Raw genomic sequence first — 18,498 nt, forward strand, 5'->3', positions numbered from 1 at the left:
CATGGCAAAATAGTTGTGGCCTAGATTTGGCCCACACTGTCATCCGGCCCACACACCTCCTGAGTGATGCCACTTTGGTGGTTGGCTCCTTTTTGCCAGATCTGGGCCACAAGTAAGCCTTAGCAATAGTCAACCAAAGGTGCCATGGTGCATGGCCCAAATAAGTGTTGTGCTATTTGAGCCATATTCACCATTTACCATGGGTCACTTTAGGTTCACATCCAGATTACACCTTACCTAGATGCACCGCATGTTTCCCAAAGAGGCCCACATTTGTTCTGGGCCATGCACTTTAGTCTCACATCCATTTGTGTGGGCCAGCAGAAGGCCAGAGGTGTCGTGGCCCACATCTGTATGTAGGTGCATCTATGTCATCATTAAAGAACTTCAGAGCAGCCTTTTGACTCCAACAACCCTCCAGGAACAGTTTAGACCTAAGTCACAGAGCAAACAGTTGTCACAAACAGCTACAGGAGCAGAAGTGAGACCACATGAAGACATATGATTGGACACATGTCTGAGTCAGAAGCACAAACTCTTTCACCTGTGTGACGAGCCTCCTGTGCCGTGGCCCGGCATGCAGTGCGGCTACAGCAGCAGCTGGATCCCTCTCTCTCTCAGTGACAGGTAGGATTAGGAGTCTGGGGCGCAGTCCTCCTGACACTGTTCATTTCAGAGCCCATCGTCTGAGGCTGCTCTGCCGGATAAGATATTCCCCCCGGAGGGCCGCTAGTTCAAGCTAGATGAACTCAATCTTCGCTTTCAATTTACTTCAAGCGTGGAAAGAAAAGCAGAGAGTGGCGCGTTCCCTCCGCCGCAGGTCCGCCTCCACACCAGGTTGTTTCCATCCACAGAGTCCGTGCGCACGAGTCCCAGGTGACGCACCGTCACTGCTCACAAGTGTATATACAGATACAGGACTGACACTCTTTACAATTTGAGAAAATATTTGATCTTTCATATTTTCACATATTTAACATTATTCCAATGAATCAGAATATATGTGAGTTTTTAACAGTTACATTGCTACAATATACAGTACAGTAATATTGATATGATGATCATAATAATTTTTGATTTTTACAATAAATGTATGGTAATTTGCATTGGGAAATATTTCCATCAATTTATAATAAAAATAAACGTAATGTATTACAGGAAATAAAATGTAATATTATAAATAAACTAGCAGTAGAAACATGTGCAGCAATGAAAATTACAAAAACTCAGATAATCTGCTCTGTGAAATAGATTCAATCAGGCAACAGTCGTCACTTTCTCCTGTACATTAAGCTGATTTATCCTCCTATCTTTAAACAATTTATTCCATTGTTCCACACCGTTTACAAAGGGCTATGGACTTTTTATGCACCGCCTTAGGTATGGATCCACAATCCCTTAATCCTAGTCTGTGTGGTTAATGTTTCATATGTAATTTAGTAAAATGAAAACGCCCATCAAGCAGATTAAAAAAACGTGTCTATGGAACATTAAAGGAATTTTATTCAACCAATTCAAAGCTGCTGCAGTGTCCAGACCAAGTGTCCCATCCATCCACCCATCCATCCACCCGTGCTGTGCCACAATGTGCACGCGTGGCAAAGGAAATCATCTGGTCTTACTTTATTTTCATTATACACTTCTCCCCTCAAGATCATTCAATTTATTCAGCAATTCAATTACTCTGATTGTTGATATCGAGACCCCGCGGCTGCCCTGGAAAACAGCGCAGATAAAAATGCTCTTAACTTGTCAGCAAAGGGCAACACAATTAGAATAATTGACGGATGCAAAAAAATGCAGAGAGAGAAATGACGTGAGCGCGCACATCTGGTTTAGTGGGACACTGAATGATACCATTTAATCGTTAAATGAGATGGCAAAAGAAATGGTGGAAAAAATGAATCTGCATCTGTTTTATTCAGATATATTTTAAAGAAATATTTGCATATATGTTTGATGACAGAAAATATCTGGAACAATAGATGAAGAAATAGAAATAGACATGAATGTTGTTATCACGGATCCAGGTGTTGGGTATATAGTGCTCAATATGTACATGTATTTTACTTTAATAAACCATAAACAATGGAAGGAAAGAAAAGCAATGGAAAGAGAGATGGGGATGATGAAATAATTATAATAATGCAGTGAGAGAGGTGACATGACGGATCTTTGTCTAAAAGATGCCACTGTAAGAAAAAATAAATGCTGCAGAGGAAGCAGCCCGGGCAATAACTCAAGCAGAGGGCGACTCCTTGGCCACCGCCGTTGACCCAGCCACCTCTAATTAGATCTAATATTTCAGTGGACCGGTTCATTCTGCAATTCACAGATCCATCCAACACTTAGCATGACAGTCAGAAATACACAGCCACATCCATCTACACAAGGTGAGCAGGGTGATACAGGTGTGCGTCGCCCTGCACAGATACAATAACACTGTGGTTCGTGCAGCAGGCCTGATTCACAATGAGCCAAAACACCAAAACATTCAATTGATTGGATTTATTATTTTTTTCTGAGTGCAAATACAAGGTTTATGCATCAATCTTCAGCACATTACACAAGTGGATTCACTGACACACAATTATAATTAAATATCCAGTAAGCACAAGAGCAAAAGGAACTCCCAGATGGTGACAAAACTTCAAATTAATCTAATTTTAAGTATGTGCGTAAATTGCTGGGAATATGCACAATTCACTGTGAAGGTGACGGTTAAAAACAAAATGCATTACATATATTTATGAATGCATGTAATAGGAATGTTTGTGAATTCCCTGTATCGTTAAAAGATGGATATATAGCATCACCGTGCACACCTACCTAATCACCGCAGCTCAGCGGTCATTTTAAGGCACAGCGTCTCTCTCCTCTTCCTCCTCCTCCCCCACCTCTTCCTCCTCTTCTTCTCTTCCATGATGTTCGCCTCAGCAGGCGGAACCGGAGCTTTCACAGAAACAGCAGCAGCAGCAGCAGCAGCCAGTCATTCAGTCCATACTCACATCCACTGACGGAGCAGCAGCATTACGCAGCAGTGGCACCGCGCGTCCCTCACCGTTCGGTCCGGAGGCAGAAGAGGGACAGAGAGAGCGAGAGAGGCAGAAAAAGCGAAGGGGGGAAAAAAAACCTTGGGAGAGAGCGTGGAGGAGAAAATTAAATTGCATTTGGGGGGCAAATTCTATTAGGGAATAGTTATTGTCTCCTGACAGCTCCTGTCCATTTGGGTAATTAGTGGGAGAGATTGGTTGAACAAACGAAAAGCTATAGACGTCAGAAATGATATTTTCCAATTCCCTGATTGAACCCGACCCCGTCGAGCTGAGACGAGGCGGTAATAGGCTCGTTTGACTCAAATAACTAGAACCACGGTTCAGCCAGTGCTCCCGATGAGAGACTGAGATTCAGATTCACTAATAACTGGGCAGAGGTGGCTGATTCTTTTATTAAGACGCCCAGACAAGGGTTATAAAGGCTGCACTTATCACAGACATACATCATTCTAACTATGTTTAAATAAACAATTAAATTATGGGGTATTTTTGCAGGAACCTCTGGATAGACGTTTTCTGATTTGGTCCAGATGTTGCCATGCCTGCAGCTTCACGGCCAGGATCCTCCACGTCCTCCTGACACTGACGTTGAAAGGCCTATGACTGAATAAAAAACGAGGTGGTAAAAAGTGTACTTTCACCTATGAGCTATGACACAAAAATGTGTCTCTGAAAACAAAACGTATAATAAAATAAACCCTTAACAAAAAAATGATATTTACAGAAATCTCCCAAAGGAAAGGTTGATTTTTTTTTTTATGTGGCCCATGTAAGCCGGTTCATATTCCAATTCTCAGAGTTGGAGTTAAGTTCAATAAAACTTAAAATGCATTAAATAGTTTTCACTGTATGAAATGAAACAGAAATAAATCAAATTAGATTGTATTTGTATAGCCCATATTAACAACCATTGTTTGGGTTTAACAATTTGTAGAAGGCCTGACATCCTCTCAGGAACATTGGAGGGATCCCTCTCCTTGCAGGGCAGCGATTTAAAAAGATGTCGCATGTAACAAAGCACAACAACAAAATTACAATATTCTAAACATTCATAAACTGTTGTTAAATATATTTTGCTATTTACAGTTAAGACAGGTTTAAATAAAGTGGCCACAAAGCCTCTTTTCGTACATCCAAGTGACCTGAAATAAAAATGTGTTAAAAACCCTTTTCATTCCTCAGGATTTTCATCCAACCCAGAGCGAATCTTCCGTTCAGCTATGGGAGCAGTGTCAGCTGAGCGAATTAAAACAATGTGACTGACAAGTGTTGGATCCTCTCCAACTTCATTACACAAACACTTCCTGTAAACTATATACACACTGACAGTGGAGGGGGGGCTGAGACCAGAGTCAGAACATCAGAAACCAAAACAGAGCAGAAGCAAAGGTCAGAGTTGTGCTGAAATCAAAACAGTGCAGCCGAGGTAGCTGATGATCAAGGCCTAAATGTAGTTGATAGGAGGTTATTGATTTACTGGGGTTTCCCTCCCTCCCATACAACTCTCTGCTGGGCACAGATGAACTGTGAGGACTTGGCTAAACCCCCCCTCCCTGGTCCCTCGGTGCACAGACAGCAGCCCGACACACTGACACTGGTGTGATGAGATGTTCGGGAGATGAGCAGATGAGCGTCCACATGAAAGGGGGAGGGACCGCAGCAGTAAAATGAGATGGATCTGACCCTACTTGACTCCTGCCTCTAAAAGGCTGAATGTTTAAAACCTAAAGGGGACCTGGCTTAGTTTTTTTTTCATAATTTATTCAGCACCCCCCACACACCCCACTTCTCCCTCTGTCCACAGCAGGAAGCTTTATAGTATTATTAAAGTCTGAAAGAGAGATGACAGAAAAATGCATCAGGGCCCTCCTGCATTTTAATATCAATACCGGAGGGGTAATAAACATCGAGGCAGAGAGCATGCAGGAGAGAAGCGACTATAAAACCCCACATTGTCTAATTTATGGAAGACAACAACAGGGCAGCAAGGTGAGGTTTTTACCCTTCACAACACAACAGTGTGTCACTGCACAACATTTATCCTCCACAACAATCAACGCACACGCCAAAAAGTTGTGTGGAAAGTTTTCAAGAAAGTAATCAGGTCATTTTGTGCAACAGAGCTGGCACATGTAGCTGGAGGGGCGACGACAAACTGGATGATTTCTAGATGGTTTTGCTGATGTGAGGCGAAAAACAAAAGCTTAGACAAAACAATCCTTAAAGGTCTATGTATTAGATTTTCAAGAACTGTCGATATCATTTCTATTCCTTTTTGAACACTTCATTTTTAACCTAGACAGAGAACAAAATCATGAGCTCTACTAGAAACACTAATTGAAGACCTTGATCTTTAACTCAGACAGCGCTGACAAAACAAAAACACAAACCTAATAAGCTCTAAAGCTTCAAGTTCTTTGCAGATGCTGTTCTGTTGCATTATGTTACATATGAGGCTGTAGACAGAAGGCAATTAGCTTAGCTTAGCATAATGAATTCTGACCAAAGAAATCAGCCCATAAGACCCTTTATAGCTCAATCATTTACATTATTATTACATATATTGCTTTTTGATTTTTACTTTACAATTTAACTTTTGTTTTTCAACTTTGTCCAGGACTATCTGTTTATGTATTTCAAGTTTTTGACTTTTATTTTATATGGTTCTTTGTGCATTTTTACTCCTGTGTGACTTTTTTCTTTATTCTGTCACTATCTTGTTTATTCCCGGCATGATTTGTACATTTAATCTGATTAGCTGGAAGTAAATACAAATAAAACAGATTCAGTTTCTGCATTCAGATGCATGAACAGCTCTGAATGTGTCTTGATTTAGATTTGAAGCCTCTTGTTCTTAGTGTGAACCTCAGCCTTGGCAAAGTTGCTGACAGATATTATATAAATACTAACCATCTTTAGTTCGAACCAGCAAAACTTGCAGCACAATGAGGCTCAGGGCACCTTATGAGAGGACTTCTGGGTAATGAGGAGCACAAAGCATCGCTCCAATCCAATAACAAACACAGGTAAACATTTAAACAGACTAATAGATCAGATGTGGGAGAAAAGTATTTAAACCAAAAGGCTATAATGGATTTAGGCAAAAGAAAAATCCTATGAGCTTTTCACATTTTCTCAATGGTCCCTGTCTCGACTTTCAGATGTAACAAAACTAACAATTAACAAACACAAAAAGTTTTAGAAGGGCACATAAGAATAAAAGCCCACCCTGATATTAAAATTTGTCTCATGATATACTGGATAATGTTTGCAAAAGGAATACATAACATGCAGAAGTTTCCCTCTGACAAACTGTTCTTTCCTCAATTCATTCTGGCAATTACAATGTGTCGTTCAGGGTCTAATTCAAAGTATGGGAGAGTTTGATTTAGTCACACAACCACAGCTGCTCAGCCGTGATGCTCCTCTGCTTTAATGTGGGGCCATTAATCAACCTATTCTGTGTGAGTGTGTGTTTGTTGTTAGAAGAATCGACTGCCTTAACTCAACTATTCAACCATCAAAACCTGCCTGACGTGGTTTGGATAAAGATATGGAGTGGCATTTGGGATGAGGATGTGTGTGTGTGAGTGCGTGTGTGTACGTGTACGTGTGACAGGATTGGGGTAGAGGTAAAGGGGCAGGAGTCAAGGGGATTCACGCCACCGTTCCAGGAACCTCAAAGCTGAAGATCAAGCGCTCGATGTCCTTCAGATGGGCTTGTTGTAATCTGGAGAACATCAAACCCCTCACCCTCTGTCTGTCCATCCATTCATCTATCTCACACACCGCTGTGTCTTTCACCTGACCCCCTCTCCCATACTTCTGCCCCACTGTTGCTCCCCTCCCCGAAAAGAGCCCACCTCCAAGTGTGTGAGGGAAGAAGCCCCACGAAAGCCGATTGCGTTTTAATAAAGTTTATTATCTGCAGGGAGCTAATCCTCAAGGGTAATCTCTCCCCTCTAGTCCTAAAGGAAAGCTGGATTACTCACTTGCTATAATCCCAATGAAATTGTTAGGATTTAGCTTGCGCTGCACAGCAGATGGCAACAGGCTTTTTCCTTCAACCTTGGATGCTTTAACCCCCCATTATACATGCAACACCCTGCTCCTCCTTGCCTCAAGTCCTGTCGTCATGATCAAAACAAAAAACAAACATGAATTTGTTATTCTCAAATCTGGAGGGTTTCGTAAAAATATTTTGATGTCGGTCATTTTCATCCAAAGTGACTTATAACGGAGGGACAGCACTAAAGATTTAGGAGAGATTGAAATGATGAAAACAACGTGAAGGAGATCAGATAAAAAGGTGCACAGTAAGTGCTAGTTAGGCATGTTAGGGTGATGGAGGTGTTGTGAGAGGAGTTAAGGCTCAATGGAGATGAGTCTTCAGGAGGTTCTGGAAGATACAGAGGGATTCCCCTGCTTAGATTCAGGCTTTGGTTCACTTAGGAACCACAACAAAACACTGTCTGGGCTGTGATTCTCTTGAGCGCAGGGATTGCAAAGCCAGTCCACATTCCTTGGAAGAACACAATGGCCAAGAAGTACTATAAAGTGAGTGATTGAGTCCATGGATGCAGACACAGAGGTTGGCCTGTAAGCAAGCATTAGAGGGTAGCAGGTGGAGGTCAATGTCCATGTGTGTGGACAATTGAAGCTAAGGAAGTATGTATGTATTGCAAAAAAAGGGGCCCAAGCACTCAGCCTTGGGGAACCCTTTTTCTGAAGATGGGATAACGTTATTTGTTCTTTCCATAGAACAGTCCATATATTACAAAGGGTTTAATTCTTCTCTACAGAATGCATTAGTTCAAACACACCCTACCAAATTAAAGTTTTCAATGACAGATCAGAACATTGAAAAAGCAATGAGTCCTTATCAAAAATAATTTTATTGATTCAGACAGAAGCAGAACAGTGCGTTTGAGATGGTCAGCAGAATCTTCACATCGTGGACACCAGCCAAAAACAAATCCTGCTTATTCTCAAACCTTGTCCAGTGTGAACATATGCATCACTTCACAACACTTCAGAAACAACACAAGTAGCTGTTGTGTAGGCTCAGCAGTGTGATGTAATACTCAAAGACGTGATGTAAAACTCAGTGTAATGTAGACCTACTCAAAGGAGCTGAAGAACAAAGGGCTGATCGGCTATTCTCTGGAGAAAGCGACTGAGCACCTTCTGGTCCAGTCACAGTATTCAGCATAAGCTGCAGTCACACAACACTTTTAGAAGAACTCACAAAGAATTTAGGGGATGGGATTGTTTTTTCACCATTCCATTACTTAACAAACAGTGACAGACATCTTAAATCAGTAATTTAAGATTATTTTTGAAATCACTGAAAGATCAACTATTTGAGTATTTAAATCAATTGATTCAAATATTATTAACATATTAACTATATACAAATCAATGGTGAAACTTAATTTTTTGGTCATAGTACACAGGGAATTAGGAGGCTTTCATAACTTCAATAAAACAACGAAAACAAATTCTGTAGCACAACCCCCACCTCCCAAATATGTATTATAGGTAATTTATTTCATACAAATTTAAAAAATGTTAAATTAATTTCATCCTTCATAAGTGGTAAATCAAAAGCGCAATTTGTTATCCTTAACTTAAGCACAAAGCCCAAACAGAAATATATGTGAACCACAGTGGAAATGCTGCCTAAAAGACTTGGAGGACGGATTAAGTGCAAGGATACATAAGTCTCATGATTTTCCAAGATGTAAAGATAGTAATGTTCCCTTCCTCCTCTAGTCAGACACTTCCATAACATCTGGAAACAAACATGTCCTTGGCTTCCTGCGCTGTAGGTAACATTTAAGTGGACCACCTTAAGATGACATTAATCTTGGCACATCCCCTTACACTAACCCCAACCTTAGCCTACATGAACCTAATGAATGTTAATCATTGCTGTGACTCAGCTCAGATCTGGACACTCTTTGGTTCAGGGCAGGGATATTTTAACCCGCCGTAGCCTGAAGCGGTTTTTGAAGAACAGGTACATGGCGAGTAGACACATAGAGGACAGAAGGTAAAGAATGACACACAGGCTGATGTCCACTTTGGAGAATCCGATGCTCAGCATAGACATCCAGTGTCCCTTGTGGCTCAACTCCTCGCCAAAGTACTGGCCCGTCAGTTCTCGCTTTTGCAGCCGCACCCTCTTCTGCCCCATGTCCAGGTCAAAGTCGGCCTCCATAGGTTGCAGGCCCACCATCCCGAGCCCTGCGTCCAGCTCCATGCCGAGTCTGAACACAGGCCCTGGCTCCTGCTCCACCTTCCTCTGCAGGGTGCGTTGTTTGACCCGGCTGGAGGCGGCCAACTGCAGAGCCTTGGCCTTGTAGTGCTGATTGACAAATGAGTCCAGATCCACAATGTCCTCCTGTGTGTCTCGCATCCTCATCCCCACAATGCTCGGCTTTCTGCGGGCCTGCTGCTGCCTTCGACCCAACTCCATTTCAGGTTTGGCCCAAGGACTCGGCTCAGAGGTCTTACTGCCCATCTCATCTACTGCCGCCGCTCCCTCCGCACCTTCATCCTCTTCATCTGTCACTGCTTCATCTTGTGGCTCCTCTCCCTCCTCTTCCTCTTCCTCCTCTTCTTCTTCTTGCACAGTGGGCTGTACTGGAGGATGCATCATGAAGTCTGAGGCCTCCCTGGCTTTCCTTTCAACACGTTTCTGAGCTTCTAAAGCTCGCTGCTTGCTGGCCTGTTTTTCCCTCTGTTTTGTCAGGATCTGGCTTTCATCTTCAAGATAGTCTGACAGGGAAAGAGACACACTATTATTATTATTAGGATTTATCTACACCATTATTTGTTGCCTTGTTTCTTTTTTTTTTTTTACTTCTACTGTTTAATTTGAAATAACTGATTCACTTTCACTTGTCAACTAGATACTTTTAAAACACATCTTTGGAGATGATTTTTTTTGATTTTGTTAACTGAAGGATCTGATACCTGTGAGGATGCTGTCGGAGGAGAAGTAGGACACAAGGAAGGGCAGCACCTTCTCTTGGCTCCACCTGTGGTCTCCGTTTTCCCTCACCATATGGCAGGAGGGACACATTTCTGGTGAAGGCCACTGGATCTTTGGGAAGTTGGGGTCTTCACTCAAAGCCCCTGGAGAGATAAACACAGAAGCAAGGCTACTGAATTGTACAGCAGAGTTGAGAATGTTTCAGTGAAGGATCAGTTGTGACCAGGAGTGGGTTTGTGTGTGGTTGAGAAATATAAATCCTGTAATGTGAGAGCCACAATAATAATCCTGATCTATTACTGGCTCATGACATTTTTCTGTAAATCTTTTATTTGCTTAAAATGTGTTTTACAGCTTTACAAAAAAGACAAGTCCATTTTTATGGCACATTTACACCCAGGATAATATTGCATTTTGAGTTTATTCTGTTATTTTAAATACCAATAAACATATGATAATTTCAGATAATATAATGTAGTGCTATACAACTAAATGTACTCCTGGTAGTGTATGGAGTGGACTCTAGGGAATCCATATGGCCCTATGTGGACTTATCATAGCATTAAACTGCTGTGTCAGGTAATTAAATACTTTTAACCCCAATTGGAAAAGTTGTTTTTGAACACTCAACCTTGTAATTGAGTATTTTTCATGTTGTTCAGGATCTAACCAGGCCTTCTTCTTTGTTTACTACAGCTGTATCAAAGTCTAACTATTGAGTACTTCACAAACTTAAATTAGATAACGTAACCACACATCTCTGAGCTTCCAGTCAGCCACTTCACCTATTGTTGTTTCTTTTATTCTCCTTGTTGATGCGTTGACTTGAGGATGTAAGTGCTTTGAGGAGTGTGTGCAATCTGCGCTGAACCCATTTGATCTTGTCACAGTGCTCGTAAAAACTAAGTGCCTATATGCATATGTGTATGTATGTGTTTAAGTGTATATATGTAAATCATCTTTCCGTGTTTCTGCGCATGTAATCTAGGGATTGATATTTTGTGTGTGTGTGGGCGTGTGGATGTATGACAGGGTCTAATAATGATCAATGGGCTTCTGGGATGTCCCAGTGGGAGGGGTGGTGAGATAATAGATGTGGCCAAAGTGGACAGCTTCTCTACTTGGGTATACACACACACACACACACACACACACACACACACACACACACACACACACACACACACACACACACACACACACACACACACACACACACACACACACACACACACACACACACACACACACACACACACACACACACTCAGACAGGCCCACACACACAATCCCTGTTTTCAGACGGCAGACCCCGGTGCACTGGACCACCTGTCTTGTCCTTTCACACCCTTTTGAAAGTGGAGTCCAATCTCCAAATTGAACATGAGAGCAACAGAAACCTCAGAGGGCATCTGTCCTCCTAATGAATTAGAAACTTTCTCCTTTAACATGTTTTCTTTTATGTAGCCGCCGTCTACCCACACCCCTCATCTCTCACACACACACTTACACTCTCACACACACACTTACACACAAACACACACACACACACACACACACACACTCTCACACATAAACACACCCTGCACCCATGCAAACAGACTGGCAGAAAAACACACAGAAAATAGATTTTCAGGCTCTTACACAAGCTCAGATGGACGCACACAGCACAATTGCCCACAGGGACACAAACACAGGGCTGTGTCTAGTAATAAATTGCTTGTTGTCACCAACAGGCCATTGTGTGCACGTGTGTGTTTGTGTGTGTAAAAGGAGAGGGGAAAAAAGCAGAGCAGCAGCAGGTCTGTCACTTTACAGCACTGTCAATTTACATCCTCCAGCACCTCCATCGCCGCCGCTCCCTCCTCCTCCTCTCCACCGCTCAAGATTAATCTCAGTCATATGCAAGTGTATGTACTCTGCATACAGTACTTTACATAAAGGATACATCAATTTTACTGTGTCCTGGATAGGATGCTGCCTGCGGTTGTGTGTGGGGGCTTTTATACATTTCAGCAGGTGAGAGCACACACACACACACCAGATGCCTCACATCTCTCCCCTTATTCTAATGAGCTTGCCACATTTGCGGCCAGGGTGACTTTAGCCATACCAGCCATACTGAGATTGCCACAATGGGCTGTCACTGAGATGTCATCGCCGCCGCACATACATATTCATCAGGTATAAATATGTATTGTTCAGCACGTCAAACTAGCTTCCTCAGCACTAATTCTCTAAGTGAGGATCACCTGCAGCGTACGGCACGCGGAGCTATCATGGTTGACAAGAAGCACAGCTGATGTCATTTTAATCTCATTTAAATAACCACAACAAAACCTTCCCACATAATCTGGCATAAAATTTGTGGTGAGATATATAAAATTTTTTAGTTTTACTTTATCTTTTGAGATGATATTAGTTCACAGTTATACAATGTTGTTAACTCCAGGAATTACTGACATAAATACAGCAAAGATAATGGAGCTGAGGTCAGTAGAGGACATCTTACTACCAACAGACCATAACGATGAATACCTTCAGTATGTGATTAACAAACTCACAATATCAGACACAAAAAAATGTACAGTTCTTTTTAAAATTCAGGTGGTAACATATGCTGACCTCCACCAAGGAGGTTATGTTTTCATCTATGTTTGTTTCTTTTTTCATTTGTCTGTTAGTCAGCAGGATTACGCTGAAACTACAGTGCAGATTTTCTAGAAACTTAGTGGAAGGAGATAATAAGCCTCAGGAAAGAAACCATTCAATTAGAATTATGAAATTCCTGGATATTTAAGGACTGATATTTCTGAGTCAAAATGAAATCTATCTAATGGATCTAGTGAATTTTTAAATGTGGTTTCATGAGGGGACTGATGGGCCTTGGCGGAGGTATGTTCTTTTCTGAAGGCAACAGCATACAAACAAACAGAGAGACTGTCGGCACACTAAAACTTGGAAGCTGCCAAAATATTTTTAATGATGCAACATTTGCCAAACCTACCTCTGATTTTTTAAACATAACATAGAAGCCAAAAATACCAGTTTTGGTGCCGAATATGTGAATCAGATACTGATACAGATACTGATTTATCGTAGGGTAACCACACAAGCTGGTCAAGTTGTTGTCTGCCAGCATGCACAATTTATTAAAACATATAGATTTTGTTGTTACTGGTACTAAGCCATATATATTAGTATAGGACATTTCAAACAATGCCTGGTCTTAGTAATAATCAATATGTGTCTACCATAAAACCCTCAAATCAGCAGGCAGCGCTGCACATGATTTCACAGAAGTGGAGCAGCGATGCCTGCTGCAGCTTTTTGTCTGTAGAAATGTGAATCAGTCTCAGCCTGTTGACAAGCAGCAACAGGACTGAGCTGCCACCAGTCTCCATTCTGCTGCTGCGAGGAGGCCGAGGGCCCTGGGGCCTCTTTGTTGCCAGCTAAATTAATTGTTCAGCCGCTTTACAAATAGATGCTCTTTCATGCATGGCTGCTCTTGAAAGGAGGGGCGGGGAGGCCTGCTAAAGAGCTCCACTTTAGGCAAAAGGGAGAGGAGGGGTTGAGTGTATGGAGTGTGCTCTCCTGAGGGAGACACAGCCACTCATTGCTACAAACACAGCCAAACCCTCAGCTCCTCCCTCTCTCTCTTTCCCTCTGTGAATCACCCGACTTATCCCTTGTGGACCCCAGCTCGCCCTCCACCGTGACTAACTCCCCCCTGCCACACGCCACAACTTGACCCATGTTTGGAAATGCTGCGTGTGTGCGGAAGGGGCAGGAAACGAGGGGGACCGCATGTGGCTTGTGTCATGGTGTTTGCCACCTGCTGTCACACAATACCTTGGGAATTGTGTGTGTGTGTGTGTGTGTGTGTGTGTGTGTGTGTGTGTGTGTGTGTGTGTGTGTGTTTGTGTGTGTGAGGGGTGGCTCCTGTGGGACCCATCCTGCGGGGATGCTGCACTATTACTTGTCAAGCAGGGGATATGAGTCCCAAGGGACAGTGAGTGGAAAGAGAGAAAGACGGGCACGGCAGTAGAAGAGAGGGGAGACACGTGGATGAAGGGGGGAAGGCTGAATAGTGCTCAAGTGTCTGGGGAGCAGATATTCGCAGGGACCAGTGTCCTTCTGGTCCCTGCTGTTCAGGACACAAGCTGTCCCTGAAAAAGACGAGGGGGAAGTCAGCTCAAACAAAAGGCAGTGATTTAACAAAGTGGGCTGTTAATGACAGTCCTGTGCCTCATAAAACCTGGACGAGGGAGGAGGGACGCTCAGGGGCTGTTTAGCAAGACTGACATGAAGAAGCGTAATATGCAGATAGGGCTCAGTCTGAAACCAGAGAAAACTTTATAAACTTCTGTACAGAGTGACAAAAGATAGAAGTCTACACTGGTGATGAGAGGGAAAAATGCAGAATGAAAGATCTGAAGATTCTCAGTTCTGTATGAGACCTATTAAAAGTTATTAACTTGAGCTGAAGGTTGGATTCAGGGGGCCAAGGCCATGAGTCAAGGTACGAGTGCAGACTTCGAGGAAATGTTTGACGCTCAGTAAGGTGATGGCTGAGGGACACTGGTGTAAGGGTGTTAGAGGGATGGAAGAGGACAGACGGGGAGTCAGGAGAAAACGGGTGAGGTAGAAACAGATGATACTTGCAGGGCTAAGACGAGGTGACAGCTGGTGTCTGATCTGAGGATCCACCCTTCCTCATCCCCTCACCCTCTTAGTGGTATTACCAGGCTCTAACTGAACACGAGGGGAAACTGGAAGTTAACATCTTCCGCAAAATGCAGGAAGGTAAGACTTATGATTCCACGGAGAGGCTGATACACACTGAACAGAGGAACGAGGAAAGAGGAAAGGATGTGAGGGAGTGGGAGGGACAGGGACAGCACTGAGGGCTTGGCACACTAAGAATTACATCAATCATCTCTACTTTCTGTATAGTGTCTAAGGTAGAGAGTAAATTCTTTATTTTTTCTTATTTATTTGTTGCATCTTAAATCAAAATAATAATGATAATTGTAAACAGTACGAGATTAATTTCAAAATAAGAAAAAGTGCCAAAAACCAAATGGAACCCTCAAAGAACACAAATTCGAGTGTTAACTAACAAAGGTAACCAGCATCTGCAATTCTAATTTGTAATTTACAGAAAAGACACGTTGCTTTTGATTCGCTCGATCAAGGTGGTTGTGCTTTCATCTGCGTTTGTTAGTTATTTAGCAGGATTATGCAAAAACTACTCATTGAGACTCGTCAACATTTCCATTTAAAAAGTGAGTTCTTCCTGAGTATTCCTCACTTTCATTCAGAGAATGAATCAAAAAATGCTGTATAAAAGTTTTCCCACTGTAATTTTAAGGAAACACAAAAAGTGAACCACAGCTGCCAACTAAACAATGAAAAGGAGACTTTTGAGATTTTTCTAACTATGTCACCTGTGCTGACCCCCCACCTGCAAGTCTGTTGTTGACGCGATTGTGGTGTTTCCACAGCCAGAGGATGGCCGCCACCGACGTGTTCACCATCATCAGACTTTCCCTCGCCATGTTCTCAAAGTGCTCGGCACACGGCCTGCAGCCGAAGAAGCTGCTGACGTAGTTCCTCATCGCAGTCAGCACCTCCTGAGGATCTGCAGGTGGAATCACAAGACACCAGAGCAGTTCAAAATAGAAATGTGTCACAATAGGGCTTTTTAACAAAAGACTTTTTCAACATTTCAAACAGCTACTAACACTAAAAATTTTTCCGTTTAGTTCAAACTGAAGCAGCTAAGTGGAATTCAGCCACTGATTATTTTTCGGTTGTGACATCTTGAGAAATATGAAATGAAAAATATTGAAACTATCACTTCACACTTTTATTTTTTATTGTGAACATACAGCTGATGGAAGCTGAAACCCAGGAGTAAATTTCAATATGCAAACGCACAGATTACCTCATTGCAACAATCAGACATGATCTCTAATGTAAAGCACAATAACCTGCACCTTGTAAAGCTTGTTGTTGCTATACATTAAAATGTACTGTGGATGTGCACTGCAGCCTGAGAGCTCGCTAATGGCAGTGTGGGTCCACAGCCTCCAGGATTCCCACGGTTATGTGGGCCAGGAGTCACAGAGAGCTGGGTTAACCCCATATTGAGATGAATAATCTATGCCAATGGGATAACCCAACGTGGAGATTAAACACAGTTAACCCACTGTGTGAATGGTGGCCAGGCCGTTGTCTCAGGACCAGAACAGTAAGCAAACATATTTTCACAGAGCTGCTCGCTTTTGTCCTCGGTTTAGCAGGAAGTTCAGATGAGCAGTGGAAGTGTGTCTGGGAGTGTGTGTGTGTGTGTGTGTGTGTGTGTGTGTGTGTGTGTGTGTGTGTGTGTGTGAAAATAGGGACAAGCTTGTGTTTGAGATGTTCAAACCTTCACTTATGTGTTTACTCCTTTAATAAAGTCGGCAGCTTGTGTATATGGATGAGTTTTATGTTATGGTGCATCCTGTGCGGGTGTGTTTCCACCCATTAAGATGGTGATCTGTGGGGGGCCAGATGGACACCCCCTTTCTGGCCAGTCCATCTGCAGGTCACATGACGGTACGTAAACCTTGGGATTAATGTGTGTGTGTGTGTGTATGTATGTGTGTGTCCGTTAAAGGGAGATTAACGTCCCTGCCAGCAGTGGAGCCTCCGGTCATCTGTCTGTTTTATTAACCACTCACATTCCACTAATCTAACGTAATCCCTTTTCACACAGTCACAAATAGGCTCAATTTTAGCTGTGACCAGAAGACACAAAGCACAGGATGGAAAAGAATTCTGGTCAAAACGTCATCGAGACACACGTTTGTGTTTCTCTGAGCCAGACCTTCAGTTAGATGTAAAATCAGGTCCGTGTGAAATAAAAGTAGTGCACCAAACATTCTTGGGCTAATTTGTTTAGAAAGCCTCACAAAGCCCTCACCTCACCCTGTCTCTGTGAACTCTCAGTGCCCTTTTTTTTCCACAGCTAACAAAGAAAACATTTGGGGAAAGTGAGGACTGTTCCTTTCTTTAAAACTGCTGTAAAAGGGTTAAGGTTTAGGTTAGGGTAAGAACAAGGGTTAGGTTTGGGTTAAAATGCAGCACTCGAAAGCCCCTTTTCCACTGATCAAAAAACCCACTAACATCTGGCTTTTGTTTCAATTGACTCTGCAGTAGACACAAGTTTTACTCAGCTCAGATCGGCAGTGATGGAAACATGACATGCGGTTGAGCGTGCTAATTTGGAAAGACAATGAAGTGAGAAAGCGCCTCAGGGTTCGCGATGTTGAACATGACGCACTGGGGGGGTGGACCGAAAGGCAAACTCCTCAATTGGCAATGGGAAGGGGGTCAGTTACCTTTTTTTCGCAGGTTTGCTCGCGTTTACCAACTCTCGTATACCTGCTAATTGTGATGTATTTTAAAGACGTATAATTGAGTGCTATGAGGGGCACTATTCATATAATAGGGTTATGGGCCAGATTAAATAAGAACCTGGTAAAGGTGAGAGAAGTGGACAGGGAAGTAGATATAACTAAATAAAGAAACAATGATGAAAAAATGAAAATAAATTAATGAATTATTGAACAGAAAGTGTTTCCCATGCAATATAAAATGAGGGAGGTGTGTGTTTGTGTGTGTGTGTGTGTGTGTCTGTGTGTGTGTGTACCTGAGCTTCCGGCCTTCTTGGCCTGGACAGTGAGAACATGGAAGAGAGTCCACACCCCACAAGGATAACGTCTGAATTGAGGCTGTGAACCCTGACAGCCCACCCACTTCTCTCCTTCAGGCAAAGCCGTGTCTGGAGACTGAGAGAAGAAGAGACCAACAACAGATAAACACTAATAACAGATGAATGAGAAAAAGCTTAGAAGGATAATGTTGGTCATATTCTATATTTTTCTTATTGTCGATAAATCTCATTAAAAGGACAGAACCAACAACATTGTGATCCTGCTAACAGCCAGTTCCTGTGTTTTAATACCTCGTCCGTGGGATGGGATTAAGTCTGAGTGCGACAGATAGAGCTGTTAGAAAAACAGACGAATACATTGTTGGTTTAAGTCTTTTCTTGGGATTTGTTCACGATAAGAAAAACATAGAAACTCGCCATTCTTCTCCTTTGAGAATTACAAAGATCGTCTAAAAAGTGGAGCCTCCCCAGCTTTTCCCAACCTGTTCAACTTAATGAAAGCTGCTGCGTGTAGTTTCCATGATCAATGAGAAGTCAATCTCAGGTTAATGGCTCAGCCCTCCGCTAATGAACAGAAACGATACAGATCTCTAACCGTGAGCATTGGCTGAATCCAACGACATATTTTCTCTGACATAAAGTCGTTTCTCTTACCACGCTGTGCTGCCATTGCTGGCGTGATTGACAGGGTTACTCACATGTCAATAGTAAAGATTTGG

At 42.5% G+C, this 18,498-nt stretch overlaps 1 protein-coding gene across 1 annotated transcript in view; it reads right to left on the reverse strand.

The window, feature by feature from the left end:
* Nucleotides 1-7,932: 7,932 nt before the first annotated feature.
* Nucleotides 7,933-18,498, reverse strand: part of qsox1 (quiescin Q6 sulfhydryl oxidase 1) — a 28,459-nt gene continuing 17,893 nt past the window's right edge. Inside the window, exons 10-13 of the mRNA XM_069522037.1 lie at nucleotides 17,756-17,894; nucleotides 15,524-15,700; nucleotides 10,038-10,199; nucleotides 7,933-9,839 (exon numbers count right to left, since the gene is read on the reverse strand). Coding sequence (XP_069378138.1) covers nucleotides 9,025-9,839; nucleotides 10,038-10,199; nucleotides 15,524-15,700; nucleotides 17,756-17,894 — 1,293 coding nt within the window. The 3' untranslated portion in view covers nucleotides 7,933-9,024. The remainder of the gene's footprint in view (nucleotides 9,840-10,037; nucleotides 10,200-15,523; nucleotides 15,701-17,755; nucleotides 17,895-18,498) is intronic.

The sequence above is a fragment of the Paralichthys olivaceus genome, chromosome 3 (assembly GCF_024713975.1).
Source record: "Paralichthys olivaceus isolate ysfri-2021 chromosome 3, ASM2471397v2, whole genome shotgun sequence".
NCBI lineage: Eukaryota > Metazoa > Chordata > Actinopteri > Pleuronectiformes > Paralichthyidae > Paralichthys > Paralichthys olivaceus.